Raw genomic sequence first — 27,937 nt, 5'->3', positions numbered from 1 at the left:
TGCCCGACTAATTGAGATGAGCTCAGTCAGTAAAGCCACGGAGGGAAAGAAAAGAAAATACGTACCAGGCACAAATCGCATCTGTTTCGATGCGCTTGGAATCCTACGCTCACCTCTGCCAGCCTGGGAAATACCCAATGTGCACATCGAGACCAAATCGATGTTCAATCAAATTTGCTGTTTCGTCAAGACGGAGAAGTCTTGGTGTAGCTTTTTGAGTGCGAACAGCGGCAGAAATAGAAATGGTCTGGTTAAAGTGATCAAAGTCGAAAACTCGTATCTCACCATTGTAAGGGCAAAGGACATGCCTGGTAAAGTCATTGCTCGGGGCCCAAGTCCACCGAAGCAAAGTTGCCATGACCTTCATGCAGTGAACCCAACCTACTTCAATGTGATTGAATTCCTCGCCCCGAAATAGCAAATGAGATGTATGTAGCATCCTTCTTGCCTGTCAAATCGCGCTGGAACGGCACAGTTCGTCCGAACTGCGGTACATCCGTTCCAAATGTCCTGGAGCGAGGGAAATGCATGGCGAAAGAAATAGAATGCTTGGCAAATGTTCATCCCTAAAAAGTTTCTGTTAGTGGCTTGAATCGCCAAGTGTCGTAAAGCAACTTACCTCGGATGATCTCATTTGCTAGGACGTTACGCTTTGTGCTGTCTGCCATGGTTCCAAAAGCCCATCAGCGACATCAAGCGAGTTGAGGGAGATATCATTGTCCGTTCTACCCAATGGAGCATAAAAGCTTCCAAGGTACGTTCGAAGAAGCGAAGCCCCGGAGTTGCCCTGAACCGTACGCGCGGTTGGTGCAAGATTGACGTCGAATTTGACATGAGGCTGTGAAGGAGCAACTGGCCTAGTCTGGCTTAAAATTGCTCTAATCTGCGGTATCACTGCAAAGCTGCTTGTTTGGGGTGAAATCAACTTATGTTAGTTTGATTTGGCAGACCTGAGTTCGTCACTCAAAGTTCGAAAGGTTCTAAATTGAACCTTAAGACTTGCCATGGCGACGCTCACCACGTAGCGTGGCGGGATGCGTGTTTCGAGACAACACTCGAATACTGGCAGAACTGAGGCGAATACCAGGGAGAGCAGTAGTTAAGGAAAGGTTGTAAAGATGGAAGAATAAAGCTGGGAGCAAGTTGGAACTTTATAGAAGACGAGGCTGGGTCAGGTGAGCTGGAAGTGGATCGAGCAATGTGGTAGCTGTGAATTGGATGTGAGGGCACAATAGCCAAAAGGTGCCCAGTGAATCATTACCAGTGAATAATCTCATTCATTCTGTCTAATACAAGTTCTTGTTTACAGTAGTTGAAGCCGTATTCGAGCCACGATTCACAGAATAAGACTCGGTCCAGACAAGACATGTTGCACCAGTGCAGCTTTGAGTTCCCATCTTCATGAGCTAGAAGCTCAATCCTGCATATCACTCACATGGTGCTGAATGTTGAACTGTCCATGGGTTGCATCCTAGTCAGGGTCATGGCATTCTACTGCTGATAACAACACTGTGAATGCCAACGTGTACACCTACCCACGTTGTGTACATGAGATGTACAGTCTGTGGCCAAAGGTATTTGGACATATCCAAGTATACACTAACACAGGCCAATATGCCTCAGCATACAAGGCGATATGCAATACCTTTCATTGTCCAAATACTTCTGACCCCCACTGTAGGCCGCTGCAACTAGTTCATCTTGTAGCCAATGTGTTTACGGATACATTCATGTCGTTTGCCCGATACATAGTCGACAAGAAGAGGCTACGTCATCACTGAATTCAGTGGCATCAAAATGGTCGAATTCCTACCAACCTCTGGCAACTTTGCTTAAGGATTGTTCCGCACCCACTGATTCACCGGTCACCATAATACCAATGAAACATCAATCCACAACTACTCACCGTATCGATCCCCAGAGGTCTATGGTTCAAACGAATCACCTGATGATGGATCGACGCAAGGAGGTTGCTTTTCTATTGTACATCTCACACTTTTCACAGGCTATATAAACGACACACGGCTAATTCACAATGACCCATTGATCGGGGCATTAGCTATTGTGCTTTCACATTCAACTGAGTCGCAGGTCAACTTCATTTCAAACTTATATAAACGGTTCAATATTTCCGTTCTTACAACCTTCACTGCAAGAAATCATCGACTTTCTCATCAAGTTCCAAGCATCATGAGCTCCCACACCCCCAACTCGTCCAACGGTGTGCACCGAGGGTCTGACAATTTTACGGGAGATGACCATCTATGGGTCAATTTTGACCGTATGATTCTCTCTTTACATCTCCCGAAAGTATTCTGACAGCCACAATCTCTAGCAGCAGAAACGCTCGCCAAACTCAGAGCGGAAGAGGAAAATAGGGAGAAAGAGGAGAGCAAGACCGAGGAATCAGACAAGGAGGTAGAGAAAGTAGAACCTGCTGCCGCTGTGCCAGTTTCCAATGGTATGTCCAAAGTTTTCAATCGGCGAACCATTTCATTTCATGATTATATCTAACATCAACTAGAAAATGGTCCGCCGTTTGTGAGTCGCGTCTTGCACCCTACCTTTTCGAAATGTCTCCCTTCATTGTAACAACCTACACGTTTGGCACCCTCGCCTACATGAAATCACCGTCTTGCGCACTCTGCTTTGTTCCTTTAATCAGTCATCTACGAAAATCACGCACATGCTAACATGCCATCAGCCAAATCGAACGTGGGAGGAACGCATCGCCGCCGCTGATGCGGCATACGAGGCCGCAGTCGCGGCTTTCGCGGCTGCAGGCGACACGAATGAGACTCCCAAAGAGGGCGAAAAGTAGCTCTGGGGAAATGATTACCCCGGAATTGAGGCTTTAGACAGGAGGCCGGTCAGAATGAGGGAGCATGTATTTGCGAAGCAGCCTAGGTCGGTCACCGTAGCCAAGTACACGTCATGCTTTCCTGCATTCAGAATATACTGCGCGATATTGGACTCATTTTGTGTCCCCTTGCCTCGTCATCTTGTGAATTAGAGCGCAGTGCAACATCAGATTCCGGGTTGTCTGTGTCTCTGCGTTGAGCACACCGGCAACACAATGTGGTCCCAACGAAGACTGTTTCATGTTTGTGATGAATTCACTTCCCGCTTCGGGTTATTCATCCCGCAAACAACATGAAATGAGCAAGATTAAAAGCGACGCCGAGGACTGTACATGATGAGACCCGGCGTTTTGCACAGAGTACTGGTAGTAATCCATCAATTGATGTCAACTGGTCGGCTCTCGGCGGCCGAGGGTAGCCTTGCATGTTGCAGTGAATGGTTCCACCTTCCACGGCTGCCCAATAGCTGCTGGCGACTTCCACTTGAGCTACTAGCGCACCGATGACACCTGGTTGTTGCTGCGACCACTCAGATCATGCACTAAAGCCACCCAAGCTGTCTCATCCCAAAGCCAGACCCTGTTCTTATTCATCCCCAGACCACATTGCATCCAGCATTTCTACCCCAAACATCGACATCGCTGCATCAAGGTCGCCGAACATGGCTTCAACGGCACCGTCGGAGGAGCAGATCTCGCAAGTCATTGACTTTGCAGGTCTCAACCCCCACGATGACCGAACCATGGTAATCCAGGCGCTCAAGGTCCGTCTGCTAGCTGTGATGGTGCCGTCACCACCCCTGCCCTCGTTCTGTGCTCGCCCAAGCCATCGGGTACCACGCCCATGGCCCGACAACAGCATGACTGACGTGAATTAATGACTCTAGGACAACGGCGGCAATGTCGAAGCAGTGGTTATGCAGTATTTTGATAACCCCCAGTCGGTACGCACCAGGCGGTGGTCCTCGCCCCCGCAAGCGCATGGCTGACGTCGAGCTATAGTTTAGACAAAAGTTTATGAGTGCATGGAACGACAGCCTATTCTCGGCGGATAGGGATGGCACGGTAAACCAAACAGGTATTTGTGCGTCACGTTGCGGGAGCCGCTTCATTTTCCGTTGGCAAAGCTCATGGTCCGTGGATCACAGCGTTTCATATCGAATCGATGAACAAGAACGACGGCGTCCAGAGCAACACACCACCGCCCGAGGCGTATGGGCCTACGGCACCGTCGCGGCCGCCGTCAAGATCAACCGGACGATCGCCACTGGGTAGAATGGTGGACTGGGCAGCAGGCGATGCTCCCGGTGAGTGCCCCATGGGCCAAACCGACTCCGACCAGAAAGCTAACCATGATGCTTTTTTCTTGCCTTGAGCAGCTGGATCGAACGGACCCTCGAAAGAAGACGAAGATATGCAGAGGGCCCTTAGAGAGTCTGCCGAAGAAGCTGGCATTGCCTTGCCGGAGCAGCAGTCGGGTGTCATGGACACACAGGCGGCGTCAGCACCGCATTTCGGACCTGCGAATCGAACCGATTACGATCAAGGCAACTGGGCTATGGTCCCAGCAGGCCCCTTGGAGTCTGCAGTGCCGTCGGCCCCGGCACCGTCACGGCGTAAACGAATGAATGGAGCGCCGGCTTTCTTGATACAAGGGATAAATACGGTGGGCAGCCATGGACTTGGCGGCCTTTTGACGGTGCTACACGAGATTTCTCTGGCGAGGAACGCGTTACTGGAGACTGGCACACCCGCTGCGTCGTACGGGTTCAACACTGAATGGTGGAATGGTCAGGAGATTCTGCCAGCGGATGTGCTCGCACGACTGCAGTCCGGAGTCCTGGAATGGGGACATCAACAAGAAAGCAAGCCGGATGTCGAGGAAGAGATTCATCGACTCATGGCGTTCCTGGACCAAACGGAGCGGAGCTATGGAAGCGTCAGTGTTCTTACCGACCTCATCCCATACCCCAGCCTGGGGCCCGAAAAGCAATTCTACGAGTACCTCGGACCGAGAAACGAGGAAAAGCTGAAACCGCTGATACACGCGGCGGCGCTTGCTCCCGTGTTTGGCGACGACCTGGGCGACGAGGAGGCCAAGTTTGGGCTTTTGGAGATGGAGCATTTGCGTAGCGACTACTCATACATCAAGACGCTGTATGAATCACTGGACCATACCATGTGGAGCGACGTCTTGTCGTGGAACGAGCTACACGAAGGGTCCAAGATGGCCATTTTCAAGGAGATGGGCGAGGTGCTAGCCATCAAAGTTAATGGAGATGGACCCCAGGACTCGATTGATATCCCTGAGAAGCTGTACTTGGAAAAGTACCAGGCAAACCGCAAAGACGAGGCGCGACGCATCCAAAAATCATGGTGCGAAACTAAGAATACCCTTGTGAAGATTGCAAATGAAGAGCAGCAGCTGTACGGGTGGCGCAATGATTGGGACCATCAAATGTTCGACAAGAAGCAAATGATAGAAAAGGCCACGATCCAGTGGAAGGCATACAACGAGTACCTGCAAAGCTTGGGCAGGTTTCGAGGGATGGAGGCGTCCGGGTTTGACACGGACAAGTACCCAGACTACCGCATGGCTCCTTGCGAGATGAATGAGGAAGAGGGAGCTGCATCGGAGCGGGTGGACGAGGTGCTGCAGATGCTCCTCCACATGCTCACTGATATTGACAAGCGACTAGACTGTAAGTCTTTTCACGGGACAGATGATGTTGTGTTTGACGTCTAAACTAACCCAATGGCAGCACTAAACGCAGACATGGACCAAATCGTGGCCAAGCAGAGGTTCCTCGGCCGGCTGCTCACGCAGCCCGAGAAGCCAGATAGACCAAAACCGATGACGTGCAAAGAATTTCTGCTGCGGGGAGTTGTTACGCCATCAGATGTCACTTATGTCTGCCAGCGAGCTCAGCCGGATCTTATTGAGTTGGGCGAGCATCCCAAGCAATTGGATCAGTGGTGGCGGCTGGCCTACGCTCCCAAGGATGGCGAGCGGCCCGTGACGGCAGAGGTGTGTGTTTCAGTTTCGCCTGTTTGATACTGCCTGCTAACGCCCACGCCAGAAAGTAGAGATTGAACGTGTACTACGGGACGTCTGGCAAGAAACCAAGACACCGTTGATGATATACGCCACAGAAGCAGCACTAAATGTTGCACCAACACCCCTGACGGCGCCGTTGCAGCGATTTGCGCGAGCGGAAAATAAGTCGTTCCGCCATGAATTGCACCAGGAAGCTACGGCGGCCACGGAACCAGACGAGACCAAGAAGATACCCTCATCGGGATCGATAGACCCCATTTCACCTTCCAAGAGGAAACACCGAGCGGATAGCATAGACTCTATGGATAGCAATCGTGCCTCCATTGGGAGCGACGACGCCCAGAATGGATTTGACAATCCGTTTGACGACGGACAGACGTCGACGGCCACCATGACGGCGTCAGGAACGCCGGCAGCCACGACGGTTGTTGAAACGGGCGTGGATATGGATACAGCCTCACCAGAGGCCATGGCTGTGCAGGAGTTGGACAGTGAGGCTAACAAAACGTGAGGCTGTTCAACCATGGCCAATGAGGAGCCGCCTTGATGGAAGCTTCTGGAAGGTTCCATCCAAAAAGAGCTTCAAACCAGCGATACCAAACACATTACAGGATACATCATAGCGTTCAAGGATGCATTGACAGCATTGGAAAGTGTAAAATTATACAGGACTGTGCCTTTGTTTAATGTTAATCTGGAGTCATGGCAGCAATATTTTTGTCATTTGCAAACAATGGCTACGTGAGACGATGCCCCGCCGGCTGTTTGCGGTCGCCAGATGAGTTCAAGTAAACTCTAGCACTCCACATGCACTGGAAAGCACTGACCAGCCCCGCCCTCTGCAAAGCTCAAGGTATTGCATTGCCAGCGCACCTTTGCCTCCACCCTGTGGCCACTGGAGGTGAAGGGCAGCATTTGAAGCAGACGGTGAATAAAGTATTGTTCGTTCTGAGCACTATTCACAAAGCTGGCAGCGCTGCCATTGTTCCGGACTTGTACAGTAGAGCATCAGGGTATCAAGAGCTGGAAATAGCTGTGACCAGTGCTCACTTCCCCACGTTTGCGTCATACGAACCTACGAACTACGAGACGGGTCTGGTGGCTCAGATAGCCTGTTCTGGTTCATTCTGCCCGCCTCGACAGGTTATGGGCTTGCGTTTGCCCCACTCTTCCCACTCTTCCTGCCGAAGGGCCAAACACCACGCACCTGTCTAAAGCCTGGCATCGAATGGTTGACCCTCTTGCATTCCTGCTCCTCTTGCAACCAACTTCTCAACCTTGACCTCTATTCTCTCTCTCTCACACTCTCTGTCAATCCATCTCCATCTCCTCTCCTGTCCCTATCCACCCTATTTCAACAGGAATTCAATCAAATCGAAGACTCCGGATACAATCAGACGCACGACAACGACATTGGAGTGTACATGGTGGCAAGCCCCTGCACCCTGTAAAGGAACAACCAACGTCATCGATTGGCACACAACATGGTCAAGGAGACGAAGCTTTACGATACACTGGCCATCAAGCCAGAGGCCAGCCAGGATGAAATTAAAAAGGCATATCGGTATGTACTATCCTTTTGGTGATCCTGAGTCAATGTTGCCATTGGATTGTCGGTGTGTCTCAATTGAGCCTTGGCGCTTCATTGGACAGACCAGTGACCGGGACCGCTCGTTGGTGACAGGGCATGGATACTTCCACCCTCTTGTATTACAATTGATATTGGTACTAACGTGACTTCAAACAGAAAAGCAGCCTTGAAATGGCACCCTGACAAGAACAAGGACAATCCCAACGCAGCCGAAAAGTTCAAAGAGTGCTCCCAAGCATACGAGATCCTCTCCGATCCCGAGAAGCGCAAAGTCTACGACCAGTATGGCCTTGAGTTCCTCTTGAGGGGAGGAGGAGCCCCCCCTCCCGAGGGCGGTGCTGGCGGATTCCCCGGCGGTATGCCTGGAGGAGGCTTTGGCGGATTTGACTTTGGGGGAGGCATGCCTGGCGGAGGAGGTGCTCGAACATTCCACTTCAGCACGGGCGGCGGCCCTGGAGGCGGATTCAACTTTAACAACCCAGAAGACATCTTTGCCGAGTTTATGCGGCAACAAGGCGGCGGAGGCATGCAAGATGATGATATGCCCGGCCTCTTCTCGTCGTTTGGCGGTGGTGGTGGCGGCGGCGGGGGACGTTCTGGCCGTACGAGGATGAGATCGTCTGGTTTTGGTGAGCCGAGACACCGGGAGCACACGCCAGAAATCACGACCGTGGAGCGCCCTCTTCCGTTGACGTTGGAAGAACTGTACAGTGGCGTGACCAAGAAGATGAAGATTAAGCGCAAGACGTTTGACGAGACGGGCAAACGGGTGCAAACGGACCAAATCTTGGAGGTTCCCATCAAACCGGGCCTGAAGAAGGGCTCCAAGATTAAGTTTAATGGTGTGGGGGATCAAGTCGAGGGTGGTCGACAGGATTTACACTTTATTGTGGAAGAGGTAAGATATGCCCCGACTCCAGATTTCCCGACTTGGGATTTCCCGACTCAAGTCATTTGTGCTGATACTAACTATTCTGCAGAAAGAGCACCCTCTCTTCAAGCGTGAAGACAACGACCTCATCCATGCCGTAACGCTGGATCTCAAGGAAGCCCTGACAGGGTGGAAGCGAACCGTCACCACCATTGAAGGCAAGCAAATCAACTTGGACAAGGGCGGGCCGACGCAACCAGGAAGCGAGGACAGGTACCCAGGCCTGGGAATGCCCATTTCCAAGAAGCCAGGTCAGCGGGGTGACTTTGTCATCAAATACAAGGTCAACTTCCCGTCGACCCTGACACCGACTCAGAAGCAGCAATTGCGGGAAATTTTGTAAGGAGTAGTGGACGATACCATGAGCGGAAGCGGAAGCGTGTTTGGAAATCTCGGCAGAGTGTAGTGTTATATACTGCTGAACGGTTTTGATGATGATGACAATTGACAGAAAGGAAATGCTTTGGGTTCACGGCGTTGAAGGAAGTATGGTCCGTGTTATTTATTTCATATTGCTGGCAGGTCTTTTGGTGGCCGAGCATGCATAGCAGGATTGCATTTGGACAAGTCGTCTGTATGACGGTAGATATAATAATCAAGTTGTTCTCAGGTGATTTCAATTCTTTTGCAGAGGGGAAGGACATGCCATGGGTGGTGAGTGATATATGGGCACTGACATGGCATTGCCGGGGCCTGGTCCTCGCGACGGGCCGATTCGCTACAGAATGCAGGTGATTGATGCATGGGCCGACACGAGGCATGGGTGTAGACGCCAGAACGGCACTCTGTAGCTCTAATTTATGTAGTTTGATAAACGTCGTTCTAATTTATGTGACCTAGCCGTAGCCATCCAGCTGTAGTCATTTATTGTTCAGTGGAGGACAATCATCGAAACCGTTGACGCCACGGAAGTACCCGGTAATACAACGACTCACCCGACAAGGATCAATCTCGATGACGCCAGGGGCGCCCGTTGAGGATGGAGGGGGAGGGGGAGGGGTACTGGCCTGTCCAAGGGCGTCTGGATCGAAGATTACCTTGCTTTTTGGATGTGCTGCGGACATGATTGTCTATTGGCAAATGCTGAGGTATTTTTGCAGCTGAGCATGATGCCAGGTTTGGATTTGGGCTCCAGATGTCTGTTTCGGTGCTACGTTGTGCATGCATGAGTGAGAGAGCTACTTGTGATATTGGCAGGAGCGGCAGGGCGCTTGCCTTGTTTGTAGCTCCCTGACAACACACCTCCACCCTCCCTCGAGCAAGGGAAGACAACTTGAACCTGTAAACATTTTCTCTCTACTGTACTACCGTGATTGATTTCCTTTGGCAACGCATTGCGAGCTGTAATAACGTCAAGTCTTTTTGGCACCTTTGTTTCTTGCAATCCTGCACCAGTTCAGCGTGTATACACTGCCAAAATGGCCAAGGTGAGCCACTCCCTCAACAGAATCCCCAACAGTCATGCTGACCGGCACTGCAGATCAACACCCTCCTCTTTGACTGCGACAACACGCTCGTCCTCTCAGAGGAACTTGCGTTCGAAGCGTGTGCCGACCTCATCAACAAGATTTGCGCAGAGCGTGGCATCAAGAAGGAATTTACAGGCGAATCGCTCATAGTGGAGTTTGTCGGCCAAAACTTCCGTGGCATGCTGACCACGCTTCAAAAGGAGAATGGTATCGAGATTGCTCCTGATGACATGGAAAAGTATGTCCGCATGGAGGAAGACGCCGTGATTGCCAAGCTCAAGGCGTCGCTGCGCCCGTGCCCCGGCGTGGACGAGCAGCTGGAGAGGCTGGCTGCCGACAACAAGTACCTCCTTGCCGTGGTTTCTTCGTCTGCGCTGCGTCGTGTCAAGGCGTCGGTGGACAAGGTCGGCCAAGACAAGTACTTCAAGGGCGCTAACGGAGAGGACCTGATCTACTCTGCTGCTACGAGTCTCGAGAAGCCTACCAGCAAGCCTGACCCGGCCATCTACCTGCATGCGTTGAAGGTGCTGGGCAAGACGGCTGGGGAATCTGTGGCTATTGAGGATAGCAAGAGTGGTACGTTGAGTGCCACGAGGGCTGGCATCAAGACAATTGGCTATGTTGGGCCGTACGCCGAGGACAGGAAGGCGGAGATGGAAAAGGTGTTGACTGATGCTGGGGCGGTGGTCATGATGCGTGATTGGAGCGAGTTCCCTGCTTTGCTGGAGAAGATTGAGTCTGGGGCTGTTTAGAAGTGAGGCGTTTTGGACGTGGAGTGTGTTTTTTTGCGAGTGAGCCTTGATTTGGAATGGAACGCGACACGTAGCCGTAGACGATATATGACAATCATGTCCTTGTGGAATACACTCGTCGCCATGTATGATGTATGACCTTGGTGTCCTCATGGAATATGCCGTCAATCATGTACAGCTGTCAGTCGCACTACAAAGTCAAAGCATCCAAGCAAGTGACAGTTTACATCACCCCCGCCATGCCGTGCCAATTACCTCCGCCAATCCATCAGGAAGCTATTCACGCTCTGCAACGTCTGCCTACTCGGATTCCCGCCCGGAAACACCGTCATCATGGACCCCAGCCTCCTCTTCACCAACGGTTTTGTCACCCTCGCCTCTCCATCCGGCACGCGGAACCGCCCCTCCTCATCAAGCAAGTAGCACGACAAAGCGAGCGCCGTCCCAACAGACGTATCCGTCCCCGACGCACACGCAATCGTCACTTTGCCGTGCGGATGCCCCTGCAGATATCGACTCACAAAGTCGCATATATCAGGCAGCGCGGTCCTCAGATTCCTACTCGCCGTCTTATTCTTGCCCAGCCCTACCACCATCTCTGTGCCTGACCGTATCCATTCCTCCTTGGGCGTCGTCTCATTCGTCAGCGAGACGAGGCATTCTGCTTTAGGCGCAGGCAGTGCCGCCACGGCCAGAAACGGCGTCAATTGCACGACTGTATCTGCCGTCGTGGTCTCACCATCTATCAGCGATGCTATCAGGTCAGGGAGTTCCGATTCAGTTGTTGATAAGAGCTCATCCTTGTGTGCCCAGAACAGCGAGGACGTCAGCCCGTGAGCCCAGTTCTCCGTATCGTCTGCCGCGCCCTGTATGTATCCATTTGAATCTATTTCACTGGTGGGCGTGCGACGCGAAGCAGTCAGACATATGACCGGTCTGTAGGACTCGTATATCACGTCCTCTGACGGCAGCGCCGAGTCCTGCGTTATCCAGTACGGGCGAAGGGGCTTGGTGAGGACCGGCAACGACTGCAGGTTCAGGTCCTCGAGGGACTTGACGAACTGGGGTATCAGGGCGGTGATTTGGGCGTGTGTAGTGGGGAGGAGGTGCGGCGGGAGAAAGAGCTGCGAGGAGAGGGGGTGAGACGGGAGGAGGGTTCTGTTGAGGACGGCGCACCAGATGGGGATGGTGGTGGATAGGGCGTCGGGCATGCCTGGGGGTGTCAGTTTGGTTCTTTGAGAACGAGGGCAGTACGTACGTTTTCCGCGTCTTGTAGAATCGACAATGATTACTCTGGATGAGTTAGTGGTGTTTGGGGGATGAAGATGGAGAGGCGTACCCGTCGTGGGATTCAATCATGGGTATGAGGTGCAGGTTGAGACGGCGGGTGCTGAATTTCCATGCTCGCTCGTGGCCGTCTGTGCTTTTGAAGTAGGCGGATGCGTGCTTTGCGTGTGGCGGGATGTACCAGCTTCCGCAGCGTTCGTTGGCGATGAGTGGCCGGTTGAGGGTGGATGCGGCGTCGAGGATGAAGGACGTGTCGGAGAGGATGGAGGTGAGGCGGTTGTGGATGCTGAGGGTGGAGCGTTTGAGGGATGTGAGGAGCGTTGAGATGGATGGTTGGGAGGGGAATTGTATGTCGTTTATGGGGATGGACATGTTGATGGATGTGAGATGGTGAACACTGATGTAGATGGTGATGGTGTTGAGTGAAATTTGAGTGGATCCACATTTGTTGCAGATAGTATAAGTCAACTGTCTGCTCATGGCAGATCACCTACATATAGAAGCATTATAATGCCAGTCGTTTACAACCCAAAATTGATTCCAGCTACAGAGAATATTTTGATCTACCGGCCGCCATCGAGTACGGTCATCAGTCCTTGACCATTTACACCAACTTCCACGTGTCTCCCTCAACCGCAATCCCAATCTCCCTCCCCTCATCGATACTCCTCCTCCCGGCCTCCAGAATCGCCGTAGTGGCCACCGTATTCTTCAATGTCGGCAGACCCTTGCCATCCAAGTCATCCAACGTGGCCCTCTTCTCATTCACGGCGGTGCACCCGTCCACAAACTTCTCGAGCGAAATATACCCATACCCGGTCTGCCCGTTAAAGTTGCCGTCCTCATCCGGCGCATACCGCATGTAAAACGGGTTGAACCACTGAATCTGGCCGACCCCATCGTCCGCAACATCATAGCCACGGTGGGCCTGATCGACGCGAATCTCTCCATTCGACGCCAGATAGTGGAAATACTGATTCGTGTGGACACCAGCACGTTGCGGCGCCGTCCACGAAGACGTGTAGACACCGATGCCGCGCTTTGAAGCATCGCCCTTCTTGGCCCAGGTCACGAGCAGCGAAATCGTGTCTTCCGTCTCGGCCACGCAGCCTAGGTCCGTGGCGACGCCCTTGGATGAGGAGGCGGATACCTTGACAGGCAGGTAGCCCAGCTGCTGGACCATGGAGTCGCAAATGTCAACGTGGTGGCTGTTGAGGTAGTACGAGATGTCGGACTCCTTGCCCGCCCACGACTTGAACGTCTCGAGCTGGTATTTGGGCTGCGACATGTAGCTGTAGAAGTAGTTGAAGTCGCCCAGGTTCTTGGCCTTGAAGCGGGCGTCCGAGTAGGCCGGGTCGAAGCGCTTGTGGTGCTCGACAAAGACGTAGACGTTCTTCTCCCGCGCCCGTCGCAGAAGGTCCTGGTGGTGCTCGAGTTCCTTGACGGCAGGCTTGGTGAGGAGCACGTGGATGCCACGCTCAATGGCGTACAGCGCAATGGGGTAGTGCGTGGGGTCGGGTGTGAAGATGGTAATGGCGTCGCCGGGGGAGAGCGCGTCAATGGCCTTCTTGTAGGCGTCGGGGTCCTTTTGGTCGTTGCCTGGGAAGCTGTCGAAGGAGGTGTCGAGGCCATTGTACACTTGGGTGATGTTCTTGTTCAAGTGTTCGCCTATGTTTGTCAGAGGAGACAGTAAGAAAGAAGTAAGGGTGGCAAGGAAAACATACGGATGGCGGGAAACTTGGTGCCATTGACGCCAGCCATGCCCAGGTTGCCTACTTTTCCGCGACGACGAAGATCAAAGAGCGTGAGTCCCACGACGCCAACCTTCTTGTCCGAGCCTGATGCTCCCGTGCCCACGAAGCCGGTGGTGTATTCACCGGTACCAATCTGATCTCGTTAGCTAGCGGACAGTCGTCATGAGAAGGGGTATCCTACCATCAACACATTGATAGGCGCCATTGTGAAATTGTTCAAGTGTGCTTGCAAATGGGTATCTGGTAATGCTACGACAAATGGACTTGGTAGCTGTGAAAAATGAAAAGAAATTCAGCACAGCAAACGTCCAAGGTGAAGCCAATATTTGAGCTACCCCAACTTCAAGTGTCCAGCCAGCTTCATGGCAAATGAAACTCCAGACGGAGGAATTGAGGGGCACAACCAATGCGGGGCATTAGCCATCCATCACAGGCCATCACATCCCATCCCACGCATCAACCAAACACAAAGAGCATAATACGACCCCCGTCGACGGATGTAATACCACACCAACCACGGGCGTTTATTTGATTTTGGGATTTGTTGTTGCGCGGCATTTTGTTCGTGGCGTCCATGGTGTGATGGACAGGGTTTGAGGTGCTGTGCATCTCAGGTTGGCGGCTATTGATGCCGTTTCCTTCGATGACGGCATCTAGATTGCAGCTGAGATTCTACAGACGGAATAAATATCCGACTGTCGTCAGGCATATCTTCATCTCCAAAGTTCAAAGCGACTCGCTTTCTCTCAACAATCATCATGGCAGCTCGCTCAAAATAACCCGACGGCATAAAGCACGGCAATTGACACAGACTCTTGGACGGCTGTGACTGGTGGAACAATTCCTCCGTCTATTATGCGCCAGCCATGCCTTTGCTTGCCAGAGTCCTGTCTCCGGCTTCGGTGCTTTTTTGCGCGAGCTGCATTTCAGACTCAAGAAATCACTGAACTGCAAATGAATGAAATGTATGCATGTATACATTCAGAGCCTCAAAGATGGCAGGATAATAAACCAACCACCTAGGCACTTGGGCATTCAATGCAACGCTGTGTCGTACGTCGAATCTGGAGCCGCTCGGCGTCTGGCCCGGGCTGGCCCCGAGCCCGGCGTCCTCTTCCCCGACGGACCCCAGATTGGCAGCCACTTACACGGACGGACTGGGGCGTGACTGCCCCTCGATGCCCCTCCAAGTTCCGTCGCGCATTTATAAATCGAGGCGAGTCCCAACGTATGCTGTGATTCCATTGACAGCTCCCGTATTGCAACCTCTGAACTCTTCTCCTTCACTCATCCCGTATACTTCAAAATGGCGGCAAGACGACCTTTACCATGCGGTATTTACGCACCCACAATGACCTTTTTCAACCCCGAAACCGAAGACCTCGACATCCCCACCATCAAGAAGCATGCCCAGCGCCTCATCCGGGATGGCTTGGTTGGACTGGTCACTATGGGGTCCAATGGTGAAGCCGTCCACTGCACCAGAGAAGAAAAGCTGGCCGTCACAAAGGCAACCCGTGAAGCTCTCGACGAGGCCGGCTTCACCTCGACGCCCATCATTCTGGGTGCCACCGAAGGCAGTGTGAGAGGAACTGTCGAGTTGAGCAAGCTGGCTGCTGAGGCTGGTGCTGATTACACCCTCTTGTTACCCCCCTCGTACTACCGCGCCCAGATTGACGAAGAGTCCATCGTCAACTACTTTACTGCCGTTGCCGATGCCAGCCCCTTGCCTGTCATCATCTACAACTACCCCGGCGCCGTGTCTGGCATCGACCTCGACAGTGACGTTCTCATCAAGCTTGGACAGCACCCCAACATTGTCGGCACTAAATTCACCTGCGGCAACACTGGCAAGTTGACTCGCGTTGCCCTCGGCACCAATGCCAAGACTCCCTTCCAAGAAGGCTCCGGCTACATGGCCTTTGGTGGCATGTGCGACTTTACCCTTCAGACCCTTGCCAGCGGCGGAAGCGGCATCATTGCCGGTGGTGCCAATGTCATGCCCAAAGTGTGCGCTCGCGTATGGAACTTGTATGCCGAGGGCAAAAAGGACGAGGCTCAGGCTCTGCAAAAGATTCTGAGCCGAGGGGACTGGCCCCTGACCAAGGCAGCCATTGCTGGCACAAAGCAGGCTATCCAAATGAATTTCGGCTATGGTGGATACCCTCGGCGACCTTTGAAGAGGTTGGATGAGGCTAGGCTAAAGGCCATTGAGGAGGGCATCCGCGAGGTCATGGAAGTTGAAAAGTCCTTGTAGGCGAGTTTCATTTATAGTAATATAGACTTGTCAGCCATCAAAATCGTGTCTCGTTGAGTCGGTGCACCTGCCGCGAGCATACTGTCGTCTAGTTGTCTCACAGAGCTGCATCACCGTCATCGTCTTCGTCTTCAGTCGACTCCAGCTCGTCACAGCACGACCCGCAAATTGCCGTACGGCAAGCCATCGAGTCGCGAACAATGTCTTCGCATAGACTGGCCGCCGTAGGTCGTCTTTGCTGCTCCTCCTGCAGCATAGAAAGTGCTCAGTTCAACGCCGCGTTGTCGTTTGCTTTCTTAACCTGCCGCAACCCTTCTACCCAAGTCGCGATATGGTCAATATTCGTGTTCCGCAGTCTGACATGGAGCTTGACGCAAAGAGTGAGGGTTTCAGCGTGTTGATGCGCAGTGCACTTGTCACTTCTTCACCAAGCTTTTGCAGTGTCTCGTCAGGGCCATCTTTGTGCAGCAACTTGGCGGCCGCCAATGGAGAACCCGTGGTTTGATCTGTACCGACACCCCAAGACGCAGTTCAATGTGCCTCGCAAAGGGCGGAACGGATTTCGAAAACGGTATGATGTGTACAGTTTAGGAGTCGTGCTGTTCGAGATTGCGGTGTGGAAACCAATTCACGTTGTGTTGGGACTGGATCGGAAGGAACGGCCCCGTAGTACGGCAGTCAACGGCGTCCAGAGCGAGCTCCTTTCTCACTGTGGCCTGTCAATGCTGGAATCGGAAGCAGGCGACGCGTTTGCGGGCACTGTCAAGTTTTATCTAACAGCGGACGAGGACGAGGACGAGACGTTGCAGCTCGAGTTTTGGGACAAGGTGACCATGGCCTTTGACGGAATGAGGGTGTAGAGACGGTTGCTGGTTGGACTTTGGCGGGGTATGACAAGACATTATACTTTACGCTTTCATGTTTCCTATATGACGCTGAACCTAAATGAAATCCCATTTGTGCATGTCAACTGTTTAATGTACATTTCAAACACTCCCTCTATCAACGAGCCCTTGTCCGACTCGACATACTACTCATAGCCTGCCCCGCGCTTCCACGGACTGGAAATGAAACCTGTTAGTCGAGGGCTCATGTTGGAGGCGTACACAATGCTCACCTTGAATTGTTGACCTGCCGGTAGGAGGGTGGTGCGGCTCCATGTGATTCCATGCTCGGAACCGGGGAAGCAGATCGGAAGGGACTTTGCTCCCTGCTGGCCGGGAACATTGGCACGGACGCGTTGAGGGACGAAGCAGGACTCGCCGATCGGTCACCGCTGCTATGCGGGCGAAGATGCTGGCCGTCGTCTTCCAGGTCGAGTCGCGACTTGTATCCGCCCTTGTCACCGCGGGCCGTGGCAGCCAGGGCGTCGAGCTCCGTCGTCGTCGTCAAGTGAGTTTGGGACCGCATGAAGGAGGCGCGGTCATCAGCCATGTACTGATACTTGGCGTCGGGGTTCTTTCGGAAGAAGGTAATGGTGGTTGATATGATGACCATGAGCAAGAGAACAAGCGAAAAGGCAGCATTAAGAATAAAAAATACAACGCCCACGACACCAATGACAAGACCAGGAGCCCCGAAAACGTTGGAAAACACTAGCAAGCAAATAGCGTTAATAAAGTTTACCGAATAAATGGCAATGTTGAACGAATTGGTCGACTTGTCCATCCACGGACGCATGACGGAACATGCAATCAGAGCAGCCAACTCTAGGATGAGAAAGCCAATGGCCTGTGCCAGACCGGTCCTTTGCCCAAAGGCAACAAACATGGCCTTGATCAACACGTAGCCCAAGACGGGAACCACGAAGAAGTAGGCCGACGCACGGAACTGGATATATAGAAACCCCCATTTGTTCAAGGCCTGCGGATCGGAAAAGAGAATGTAGGCCGGGTTCCTGTGCATGGCAATCGACCGACGCGCAATTCGAATCACCTTGCTGGCACCCCAACCAAGTGTCACAATCACGGCCAGGAAGAGGGCCACGGCCAAAACGGCCAGCGCCGGGGAATCAATCTGTGTCAGCTCCCAGAGGCAGAGAATGGCAACCTGCGGGAAGCCAATGAGGCAGACGCGGAACATGATGCCCTTGAGAATGATGCGCCACCCTTTTCGAAACTCCAGAAACTTGTCCTTTGCCATGAGACCCTTTGATGCGAAAAGCTCGAGGATGCCTTTGAAGGCCACAACGCCGATGAGAGTGAAGATCACAAACAACGAAAAGAAGATGAAACCGGTCAAAAAGAGGTTTGTCGATTCAATCTTGGCGCGGAAGGCCACTCGCTGGATACCAACTACGAGAAAAGAGCCGGATTCATTAACGATATTTCCTGCGCGCTTCATCAAGGGACCCGTCGAGCTGGACACCTTGTCGGGGAGCATCGCAAGACCACGCTGGGCCATGTCGACACTACGCTTCTCAACTTGAACCGAGATGCTGCGAATCGTGGAAAACAAGGTCGAAGGGGTTCCGCCCGTCGCCCGCTGATACCACGTAAAGATGTTCTGCATAAACGTAACGTGAATGATCCCCATGGACCACTGGAAGTTCTGGGTCCACGCCTGCACAATAGGCGGAAGATGCACGCCAGTCAACCCAATAATCGCTTGGGCTTGAAAGTATCCAAACAGGGAAAGGGAGTTGGCAGCAACATGGGCGGCCGTGTTTAGATGGCCCAGCCCGCTCACTGCAGCCGACGACAAGAGCGCCAGCCCAGCAATAATGGCCGTCGCCCACTTGACGCCTTTTAGATCAACGGTTTTGCCGTTGGAAATCCTGGCCTCCACACAGGCAATTTGCTCCTTGGTGTCAATCAAGTTCATCTTGACACGCACCGAGGCGTCCAAGTCGGGGATGGTAAAGGCAATACCGGGAACGTCCTTGACGGAACTCGCAGGGACGGGCACGGTAAATGTAAATTGCTGCTTTCCGGGAGCCAACGGGCAAATTCCTTCTAGCCCGGCCATGTTGCATGGGTTGAGGTCTTGCTGGATGAGTTGGTAGCCGTAGACTGACACGGCCAAGCTAAATGTCGCCTTGCCCTGCACCGAAATGGTGGCCACGACATCGATGGACGCGGAGTTATTCGAAGGGGTGTACACAACGTTGAAAAGGCTGGCTTCGAATCTGGAGTTCTTTTGACACGAGTTCAACGAAGTGGACAACAGCATTCGTTCGGCTGTGACGAGTGATGGCAGAGCCACCAGGGCCGCCGTGACCGTCGCCAGTGATTTGAAGAGTCGCATGATGCACGCGAGTATGGGTGGTGATGTCTGATGGCGGTGATGATTGCAGGGTTGGCCCAGCCAGCCCGAAAGAGTAGACCGACGGCGTCGACGGCGGGTGATGTGCGTGTAGTTACGAAATCGACATGGGAATATTCACAAAATGTTCGAGTTGAAGTGATTTCGAAGAGAATGTCGAGACAGGACGTCGCGTGACGGCTTGATGGCTTTGAGGTCGGTAAAGGGGGCGTGAGAAATGTGGCCTACTCAAAAAGGAAAGGGAGAAACGAATGCAATGAAACAAATGTATGCGAAAAGAAGGAAACCGCAGAGTACAGCGGCAAATCGTCAGCTTCACCTAGACAGAATGGATGCAGAAAGAAAGACACGAGAAAGATGAGATTAGAGTGACGTGCAAGCAAACGTGATGGCAGTCCATTTCATCCAGATCAAACAAGGCGACACATTCGTGGCTGCTGCGCCTCCATGCTCCGGATACAGAACCGACCCTTTCGGCCCATTCTTGACAAGGGCCACCTGTGCCTGGTTATGCCTCATTGGGGTTAGGGAAAGTCTCCGGAGCAGGTTTTGCATGAGAATTGTATTGGAAACAGCCTCTGAAGCGGATCTTGGTGGTACGGCTGTTGGTTTGAGGTTCGTATTTTAGTGGTAACGTGTGGGCCGACATGGGACCCTGTCGTCTTGGCACTCGCGACTCAGGGGCTTTGGGGAAGTATTGGACAGTATTTAAATAACAGGCTGCTTGTGTTGTGCCTGGACAATTAATGGTAGCCGTTTGAAATAGTTGCGGTTCGAGCACTCGTCGAGTCGGTGAACTGTGGATGTTTTGATGCTTAAAGCGATGTGGTACTGTGGTGAGTGCCTCGACGACGACATTACCGCAACTTCCACCACTTTTGTGTGGCTTCTATCACCAACTCAACCTGTCCCTCTCTTCTGACCAACCACTGGCGGAATGCTTGTGGTTATGGTTAAGTGACCCTTGCAGGGCTGCGCCACCATCCATGAATCTGATACACGCGTCGAGGAACGGGGCATTCGGCTCCGGTATCAACGGGCATCCTGACGACGATCTGTAAAATGAGCCATGCGTGATATGCACCAGAGCAATGGCTTAACTTGCACTATCCAGTAATTCATTCCATTACAGTGTTTTCGTTTATAAAACTTCGGCCGATGCAACCACATGGTGTGTCCCATATCCCTGCTTGGCGTATCTAGATCTGCGGATCACTAGACTGGCATAGTAGACGGTCTGTTCTCAACGAACGACAGCGATTCCTGTGTCGGTATATACGCGTGAATAGTGAACGTGATACCAACGAATCCCGAGGACCGACTTGCGATTATGGGTCCCAAGTCTCGACGAGGTGACCATTTCTGCGGGCTTCCGAACTCATTCAGCACCCGAAGCGCTGTGCCCTGACCCGAGGACAATTCACGCAGAAGCTCCAGGCCATGTGAAAGGAATAGACAGACCGTAAATAGCAACGTTTCAGCGTTGAATATAGGTTCATACTTCGGTACGGCCGCCCATAAAGCGTGGACTTTGGCACGATTCAAGACTCACTGCTTCCTGCTTGACCCTGAGCTCATTTCCCATGATATTTCCGCAGTAACTTATCGAATACCCGGAGTTGAGGATGCTCAGTGTGGGTATTGCCGTTGCGTCGGACGACGTGAAGAACATATCGCTGTGCATTCTGTCGGATGCATTTGCTGTTGACGATGGACATATCAAGGTATGATAGGTGATGGGTCATCAGGAGCACTTGAGAGTCGTGACGGTATCATATCCACACGTGGCGAATGTCCAAGGTAGCGCCTTCCCAGAGGCAAAACACCACGTTCAGAGCTCGACAAGTCGCCACGGTTCATCAGACCCCAGTTCATCAAGACATATATCAGATTGAGACTTGCAGAGTCCTACATTTCTCTGACCTCTGACGTATGCAATTCAGAAACAGCGACAATATCCGCGGAGGGCAGGTTATCCATAACCGGCTTTAAGAGAGCAAACTGGATGGCCACCAATTTCGGTGAGAATTTAACCTCTGTCCTGTGGGAGGACAACGTACGATCTTGGCTCACCACGTTGATATCGAAGCAACACATGCGAAGTTGCTGCAGAATCGCGTGCTAAGCAAGAGGAAATGGTATTGTTGCATTGATGAGGTATAGCACATTAGGATACCAGACGACAGGCCGCTTCGTTATCTTATCGTTTATGGCCTTGGGTATCGCTGCTAGAACCCTGCCCATCTCCAAGTTGGGTTTCTAGCTGAAGAGAACTGCAGCAGGTCGTTCGAAAGCCACCTACGGATTACCAATTCCGAATTTACCGTCCCGCGAGAAGCTATTCCGGCCGTAAAGGCGAGCAACAGAAGGCTGAGACGATTACTTTCCATCAAGCATATCTCCAGACATTTGATAAGGGCGTTGGATTTATTGACGCAACCACGAAACGATGGTGCTGCTTATCCAGGTAAATTATGGCATTGATGGCTGGTTCTAATAAATACTGGCCTCGCCTGCGGCCACAAGAAGGAAAGAGACATACTCAGCACGCTGACAGAGTATGAAAGTCCAAAATAATTGCCCAAAAAAACTTGTCGAGTGGGCGGGAGTCGAACCTGGACCAAACGGCAAAAAATGAAGTACTAACTTTTCCTCGTGCCAATGCCGTGAAGCCAGGCAGTCGTCGGACCAGTCAGTAAGAATTTGTGATTCAAAATTAATTTTTATGGCTAACCAAAGTGTGGCTTCAAATTTTGGGATTGCAGTTCTCCGCATCATCTCCACCGGCCCCGATACCCTCATTCCCACCCGGCGGACCCCGTTCATTTGTGGCGCCAGAAGTTGGATTTTGCGAATTTGTACGGATCTCACAGGCTTGAAAGTGACGGCCAATTGCAATTGAATCATTCAACTTTGTGTTCGCTTGGGAGAAAAAGAGGGGAGCTGGCAACGAATTTCGGCTGACGCCTATCAGAGGGATATCTAGCGGCCGAGCCCGGAAATGAGGCAAAGCTGACAGCAACAAACTCATCCCCAAGCCACTGGGGACAAGGCGACCCAAAAAGGAAATACGACGGTTCCCTACCCGCAATTCATTCACGCTGGCGACAACTCGGTGACTAATTGACCTCCCGTGCCGAAGGCCGCGTTAAACTGCTCCGTATATCGCATACAGCAGAAACCGTTCCGCCTCACCATTCTCTCCCATTCACCTCACCACTACACCACTGCCGACGCAACTGTGCTTTCATCTCCCCGCACAGTGGACGGATCAGCAATCATGGCTGGAACCAGGGACGGCAGCTCAAGCCGTCCAGACGAAGAAGCCGCTCGCGGTGGCATCACGGAGCACACGCCATTACTCAAGCCTCACGATGATGACCATGGCCACGCCGAAGCACCTTCCAACGGCGTCCCCTATGAAAATGGCTCCGGTGTTCCCGGCGACCAAGAGGAAGAGCAGACCGTCCTGGCAAAGGAGGAGTCGTTTGGCAAGCTGGCTCTCATCATGGGAACCACCTGGGTAGGAGTGTTTCTTGGCGCCATCGACTCAACCATTATCGCCACATTGTCTGCACCCATTGCCAGCGAGTTCAAGTCACTGAGCTTAATGTCATGGCTCGCAACGGCATATCTCATTTCCAATGCTGCCTGTCAGCCCATTTCCGGCCGCCTGACGGATATTTTCGGCCGTGGCCCAGGTCTCGTCTTTAGCAACGTCTTCTTTGCGATAGGAAACTTGATTTGCGGACTGGCTCATGATGAAAAGATGATGATTCTCGGTCGCGTTGTTGCCGGCATTGGCGGCGGCGGTCTCATGAGCATCTCCACCTTCTTGGGATCAGATCTGATTCCTCTGAGGAAGCGAGGTGTCGTCCAAGGCATTGGCAACATCTGTTACGGGTCAGGCGCCATGCTAGGCGGCGTCTTCGGGGGCCTGATTAACGATCACACAAAACTGGGATGGCGACTGGCCTTTTTGATTCAAGTCCCGCCCGTGTTGTTGTCCGCCGTGGCTGTTCACTTCTTGGTCAAGGTGCCGCCCAAACAGTCTGACAAGTCGTACCTCGCACGCATCGACTTCCCCGGCGTCTTTCTGACCTCGTCGTTTCTCGTCTTGCTTCTCCTTGGCCTCAACTCGGGAGGGAACCAAGTTCCTTGGACGCATCCCCTTCCCCTGACGACGATCCCGCTGTCCGTCGTGGCCTTTGTGGGTTTCTTGTGGTGGGAGAGTCGTGCCCGTCAGCCCATCATTCCTGTGAGGCTGCTCATGAACCGGACTGTCTTGGCCGCGTGCTTTACCAACTTGCTTGCTACAATGGTGGTCCTTACGCTCATCTTTTACGTGCCCATGTACCTGCAAGTGCTAGGCGACTCGGCCACAGATGCTGGCCTGCGGATCCTGCCGTCACCGATTGGTGTGTCGATTTCGTCGGTCCTGGCTGGCTATATCATGAAGAAGACCGGGCGGTTCGTCACCCTTGGTGTCACCAGCATGGTTGTTGTCAGCGTGGGCATTGTTTTGTTGACGCTCATGGGCCGTGAGGCATCTGTTTGGCTTAGCAGCGCTGCATTCTTCCTCGTCGGAGGCGGCTATGGCGCCATGTTGACTACCACACTGCTCGCTTGCATCGCCGCTGTGGATCATTCGCAGCAAGCGGTTGTCACATCTGCAACGTGTAAGTACCAAAACCAGTACATCGTCGTATATTACTCTTCGCTAACAGACGCAGACTTGGCTAGGAGTCTCGGAGGCACGGTTGGCATCACCATCGGTTCTGCAGTCTACCAAAATATTCTCAAGTCCCGTCTCTGGGACCGGTTTGGCGATCAGCCCAACGCCGCGGAAGAAATTCGCCGCATCAGGGATGATCTGGAGGCATTGAAGCATCTCCCTGAGGGATGGTACGACGGCGTGATAGATTCGTTTATGGAAGCCTTTAGAGGTGTTTGGCTGACCATGCTGGGGCTGGCTGTTGCAGCACTGATTTGTGTGTCCCTGATGAAGCATCACACTCTTCACTCGACTTTGGATAGGCGATGAATTGCAGTGAGGGGCTATATGGACAGGTGAATGGCCGCTAGCGCATGGCGGAGGCAAAGCACCGTCCGTTCTTGATGCTATAGATTTGATCACAGCTATAGACATGCTATTCACCGGGCCATAATGCATACCAGTACTCCTGATTCAGAACGGCATGCATGTTGGGCGTCTGGTGGGATCGAATGTGGCCGTTAGAAATGTATGAACAATATCTTGTGGGTGGACTGTGAAGATGGCGATTTGTCTGTCACGGTCATAGATGGATGTGTCACTGAAGAGACGAGTGGAGTTTCAAGACTAGCAATAGATCATGTTGCGCAAGTAAGCTACTTTCGAGTGTGAAGCCAGCCTCAAGGTCTACACATGGACGTTCCCAGCCATGTGCGGTACATAGGTCTCTGCATATATGGCGTATATTGTTTTTATGTCCATAACATTACAAGATTGATATCCGGTGGCAAATCGCAACGGACAGGGTTGTGTAGGTCGTCTAGGCGTTGGTGTCCCAGCAGGCTCGAAACGCACACCATGATCATGTCCACCATCACTGCTGCAGCACTCCTTTGATATACCATTGACGGCTTCCCGCGCTCGTCTTCACAGAGCTTCGATGCCGTGATGCTGTCTTGTGAATAGTATCGCTTCCCAGTGAACTGGCCGGCACGTTTCTCATCGTGTCAACTCACATTATGCTTGACGATGCTTGCCACCATGCATTGAGCATTTCCACTGCTAGTGTTTCTATTTCCCAAATTCACCTCTTATTTCCGCTCGTGAAGCTTTCTCTTAGTTCAAGATGAACACATTTCTGGATGCGAAAACTGAACACGATAGACACAAGGTACAGTCCCATCACATGGTCTTGTGAATCCCTTTTCATCTACATCCCTGAGATTGATATTCACGACAGTTCCATTAAATTTGAATCAGAGAACCCGTTACAGACGAAATCTAATGCTTACACCTGCTCTGATTCAATGCAAGTGTATCAGATCCCTTCAACATATAAGTGTCACCGAATCCAGCATCAGCATCATGCTCAACTCAACAGCCATCGCATCAATCACAAACCACCCAATCCATAAGCACGATTCACCTCAACCTTACTCCAATTCCCATCATGTCCTTCGTCAACAACGAGCGGCTCCTGTACCGCCTCTCCAGCCTCGAGAACCGCATCCCAAGAGAATACTACCACGTCGTCATCCCCTATGCCCGAACCCTCGCCGGCAACGCAGACGGCGAAGAAGCCAACCAAATCAGATATGTCACCCGAGAGACCTTCAAAGCCGTCCTACGTAATCTCGGGCCTCTCAAGGGCCGAGTCTTTAACGCCAACCCACAGTTGCCGCAACTCGGGGATTCCCAGCTCTGGATTCGGGAAGTCCCTTTCGATATCAACGACGTCTACGGTTGCCAGTTTGCCGGCAACGCCTTCCCACCGTTTGACAAGGACAATGTCCACAGCGATTATCTGCTCAAGGGTGGCCTGAACTTTTCCGCTGGCGTTGGCACACCTCCCGTCAAGTTGATGGTTACTGTGTGTCCGACACAGACGATTCTTGCGTTTTCCTTTTTCAGACCCATCTTTGGGCTTGAGGCGCGCAATAAGTTTCTGAGAATCTTGGACGAGTTCAATTTTCAGGACGGCCTGGCTGATGATGATGCCATGTACTTTGCTTTGCCTGCAGGGCCGTTCCGAGTGGAGGCCCAGGCGGAAGAGGTGCGGGTTGAGACGGCGATGAAGCTGCTTCACGATGTGTATGTGCCTTCGCCTGGGGCTATTTATGATGAGGATATCGAACAAGCTGTTCGATCGAAGAAGCTTCTCCTGTCAAAGGACAGGGTCGACCAGGTTGTGTCCAGGTATCTCGGAGGTGTCCCCGAGACGGTAATGGGGTACACGAAAGCCCAAATGGCCACTGCTGCCCTTCTGTGGGTGGCCATCATAGAAGCCCGAATCCAGCTGCGCGACGAACTGTACGACGAGATGTCTGAAGGCGGCACAGTCCGTCTGGACATGATGACATCTGGGTGCCATGTGTGTGAGGATCGCGACTACGGCCCTTCCCCCCCTGAAGCGAGGTGGCCTGGAAATACCGAATTCCCTCTGGTCAGCAGAATGCCCGGCAAGTCGTTCTGCAACTGGCCCACGGCGGGAGTAAACGAGGAGACCCTCGCCCGAGCCGTCAAGATGGTGGCAGCGAACCTGCGTCGCGTGGACAAGGGCATGGTCATCAACTTTGTTCAAAAGCGAGTTAACGGCACATATCTGGCCTCCAAGGATGCGTACGACCGTGCGCTGAACTGTGAATGGGAAGGCATCATGCTCGAGAACTGGACCGGCCACAACTACAAAGGTATGGAGGGTCTGATGGACGTGGAAAAGTATCCTCGGGCGAGTTTGGCCCACGCTCACCAGGATTGCCCAGCTGGAACCATTCGTTTGTTGCCTGAGGTGGATGATGAGGATGACGGGAAAGTTCCTGTGCTGGTGGCTGTGTATGAGGACGAGATGGCGGCTCTTGTTGAGCAGAAGCTCCGAGGATACGTTTGATGGGGACGGTGAACTGCCATTCTGAAGCTGGTCTTTGCTTGGCTGGTTGGATAGACGTGGGATAGACTAGATTAGACCGTGGATAGATCGGATAGAGTAGACAGAGTAGACCGCAAGGCAAATTGACTAGAAATAGAGAAAACTTGAGCGAATAAGTCGTCGAAGGTGATCCGCAGAGTTCTTGGAGCAAATGGTGCCGTGGAGAATTCAGAACCCGTCTTTCGAAGTTGGGAAAACTGCCCATCGAGAATAGTACAATTCCATTTGCTGGCCACCGCTGAGTTGCAAACTAAACACCAGCAACATTCAATTGCCAAACCTGGCGCACCCCATCATATTACCTCAAATTTACTTTCAATGCCCAGCGTGAATGTGCAGCGACTGTCATCCAGCACCAGCGAGTCTCTTCCGGTGTTCGCGGATGTCAGATGCTTTCTGCCAACTTCTCGTCCCGTCAAACAGGGTTGTCGAAAGCCACGCCGCAAGATTGCAACCATGGCGCCAATGACATCACGCATCGCTACTCAGGAAACACTGCATCCTGCACTCATCTCTACAATTGATCTGAGCATTTGTCGTCAGAAATTATCGCATCTCGCAGCATCGTGAATTGATAATTTCGGCTGCACCATGTCCAAAGTAAGTGCACCAGCCACTGAAAGCTCAATCCCCTAACTACGACAGCGTCCAGCAGCACAGAAACGGCGACATCAAGACAAAGCGCAAGACGATGGCTCAGAGAGTGGTTCGTTGTGCCTTGGCAGACAGACGATACCGTGAAAGCTGACGGCGAACCTGAGACAGATCGCGAGGTCGAGGTCCAGCGAAACCAAATAATACCTCGACAACAACAAGTACCGGTGCGACAATCACAGATTCGCCCAGCCGTTCAAAAAAAGGGCGAGAAGAGCCTCTTGACGGTAAGGCTGGACTTGAATCTGGAGGTTGAGATTTATGTGCACGCAAGGATTCATGGGGATGTCACTTTGACAGTGCTATAAGTTTTGTCACGCAGGACCATAGGGCAACAATGAACAATTGGGAAGTATTTGTTTGGCATTTGGGGCATTGGATGCGTGCTGTGACAGGTCTCGTCCGATGATCTGTTGGTGT

General features: G+C 52.4%; 11 protein-coding genes across 11 annotated transcripts; 8 read left to right on the top strand and 3 right to left on the bottom strand.

Moving 5' to 3' along the window:
• Nucleotides 1-2,190: 2,190 nt before the first annotated feature.
• On the top strand, nucleotides 2,191-2,821 carry VFPPC_13957 (hypothetical protein; the record flags this gene model as incomplete). The annotated part of the gene is made up of 4 exons (XM_018291729.1): nucleotides 2,191-2,281; nucleotides 2,336-2,461; nucleotides 2,525-2,541; nucleotides 2,705-2,821. 4 exons carry the CDS (start codon nucleotides 2,191-2,193, stop codon nucleotides 2,819-2,821), a joined length of 351 nt encoding a protein of 116 aa, XP_018142179.1.
• A 701-nt stretch (nucleotides 2,822-3,522) lies between these two features.
• On the top strand, nucleotides 3,523-6,429 carry VFPPC_13956 (ubiquitin interaction domain-containing protein; the record flags this gene model as incomplete). The annotated part of the gene is made up of 7 exons (XM_022428898.1): nucleotides 3,523-3,624; nucleotides 3,748-3,804; nucleotides 3,863-3,938; nucleotides 4,009-4,167; nucleotides 4,240-5,562; nucleotides 5,623-5,888; nucleotides 5,941-6,429. The coding sequence occupies 7 exons, from the start codon at nucleotides 3,523-3,525 to the stop codon at nucleotides 6,427-6,429; spliced, it is 2,472 nt and encodes an 823-aa protein (XP_022284299.1).
• A 973-nt stretch (nucleotides 6,430-7,402) lies between these two features.
• VFPPC_13955 (dnaJ heat shock family protein) lies at nucleotides 7,403-8,783 on the top strand (the record flags this gene model as incomplete). Its single annotated transcript, XM_018291727.1, has 3 exons — nucleotides 7,403-7,482; nucleotides 7,666-8,407; nucleotides 8,490-8,783. The coding sequence occupies 3 exons, from the start codon at nucleotides 7,403-7,405 to the stop codon at nucleotides 8,781-8,783; spliced, it is 1,116 nt and encodes a 371-aa protein (XP_018142177.1).
• Nucleotides 8,784-9,858: 1,075 nt separating this feature from the next.
• VFPPC_06073 (HAD superfamily hydrolase) lies at nucleotides 9,859-10,661 on the top strand (the record flags this gene model as incomplete). Its single annotated transcript, XM_018285169.1, has 2 exons — nucleotides 9,859-9,867; nucleotides 9,921-10,661. 2 exons carry the CDS (start codon nucleotides 9,859-9,861, stop codon nucleotides 10,659-10,661), a joined length of 750 nt encoding a protein of 249 aa, XP_018142176.1.
• A 251-nt stretch (nucleotides 10,662-10,912) lies between these two features.
• VFPPC_17940 (initiator tRNA phosphate transferase RIT1) lies at nucleotides 10,913-12,320 on the bottom strand (the record flags this gene model as incomplete). Its single annotated transcript, XM_022429608.1, has 3 exons — nucleotides 10,913-11,874; nucleotides 11,920-11,954; nucleotides 12,001-12,320. 3 exons carry the CDS (start codon nucleotides 12,318-12,320, stop codon nucleotides 10,913-10,915), a joined length of 1,317 nt encoding a protein of 438 aa, XP_022285338.1.
• A 232-nt stretch (nucleotides 12,321-12,552) lies between these two features.
• On the bottom strand, nucleotides 12,553-13,907 carry VFPPC_06072 (NAD binding Rossmann fold oxidoreductase; the record flags this gene model as incomplete). The annotated part of the gene is made up of 3 exons (XM_018285168.1): nucleotides 12,553-13,616; nucleotides 13,673-13,835; nucleotides 13,884-13,907. 3 exons carry the CDS (start codon nucleotides 13,905-13,907, stop codon nucleotides 12,553-12,555), a joined length of 1,251 nt encoding a protein of 416 aa, XP_018142175.1.
• A 1,101-nt stretch (nucleotides 13,908-15,008) lies between these two features.
• On the top strand, nucleotides 15,009-15,959 carry VFPPC_06071 (L-threo-3-deoxy-hexulosonate aldolase; the record flags this gene model as incomplete). The annotated part of the gene is made up of 1 exon (XM_018285167.1): nucleotides 15,009-15,959. The coding sequence occupies one exon, from the start codon at nucleotides 15,009-15,011 to the stop codon at nucleotides 15,957-15,959; it is 951 nt and encodes a 316-aa protein (XP_018142174.1).
• Nucleotides 15,960-16,444: 485 nt separating this feature from the next.
• On the top strand, nucleotides 16,445-16,819 carry VFPPC_13954 (hypothetical protein; the record flags this gene model as incomplete). The annotated part of the gene is made up of 1 exon (XM_018291726.1): nucleotides 16,445-16,819. The coding sequence occupies one exon, from the start codon at nucleotides 16,445-16,447 to the stop codon at nucleotides 16,817-16,819; it is 375 nt and encodes a 124-aa protein (XP_018142173.1).
• Nucleotides 16,820-16,993: 174 nt separating this feature from the next.
• On the bottom strand, nucleotides 16,994-19,205 carry VFPPC_06070 (hypothetical protein; the record flags this gene model as incomplete). Its single annotated transcript, XM_022428491.1, has 2 exons — nucleotides 16,994-17,000; nucleotides 17,077-19,205. The coding sequence occupies 2 exons, from the start codon at nucleotides 19,203-19,205 to the stop codon at nucleotides 16,994-16,996; spliced, it is 2,136 nt and encodes a 711-aa protein (XP_022284298.1).
• A 3,298-nt stretch (nucleotides 19,206-22,503) lies between these two features.
• VFPPC_06069 (MFS multidrug transporter) lies at nucleotides 22,504-24,267 on the top strand (the record flags this gene model as incomplete). Its single annotated transcript, XM_018285165.1, has 2 exons — nucleotides 22,504-23,902; nucleotides 23,957-24,267. The coding sequence occupies 2 exons, from the start codon at nucleotides 22,504-22,506 to the stop codon at nucleotides 24,265-24,267; spliced, it is 1,710 nt and encodes a 569-aa protein (XP_018142171.1).
• A 1,120-nt stretch (nucleotides 24,268-25,387) lies between these two features.
• VFPPC_13953 (hypothetical protein) lies at nucleotides 25,388-26,824 on the top strand (the record flags this gene model as incomplete). Its single annotated transcript, XM_018291725.1, has 1 exon — nucleotides 25,388-26,824. One exon carries the CDS (start codon nucleotides 25,388-25,390, stop codon nucleotides 26,822-26,824), a length of 1,437 nt encoding a protein of 478 aa, XP_018142170.1.
• Nucleotides 26,825-27,937: the final 1,113 nt, after the last annotated feature.

This window comes from Pochonia chlamydosporia, chromosome 5, assembly GCF_001653235.2.
Source record: "Pochonia chlamydosporia 170 chromosome 5, whole genome shotgun sequence".
NCBI lineage: Eukaryota > Fungi > Ascomycota > Sordariomycetes > Hypocreales > Clavicipitaceae > Pochonia > Pochonia chlamydosporia.
Note: the sequence above shows the minus strand (reverse complement) of the source record. Positions and strands in the feature narration are given on the sequence as shown.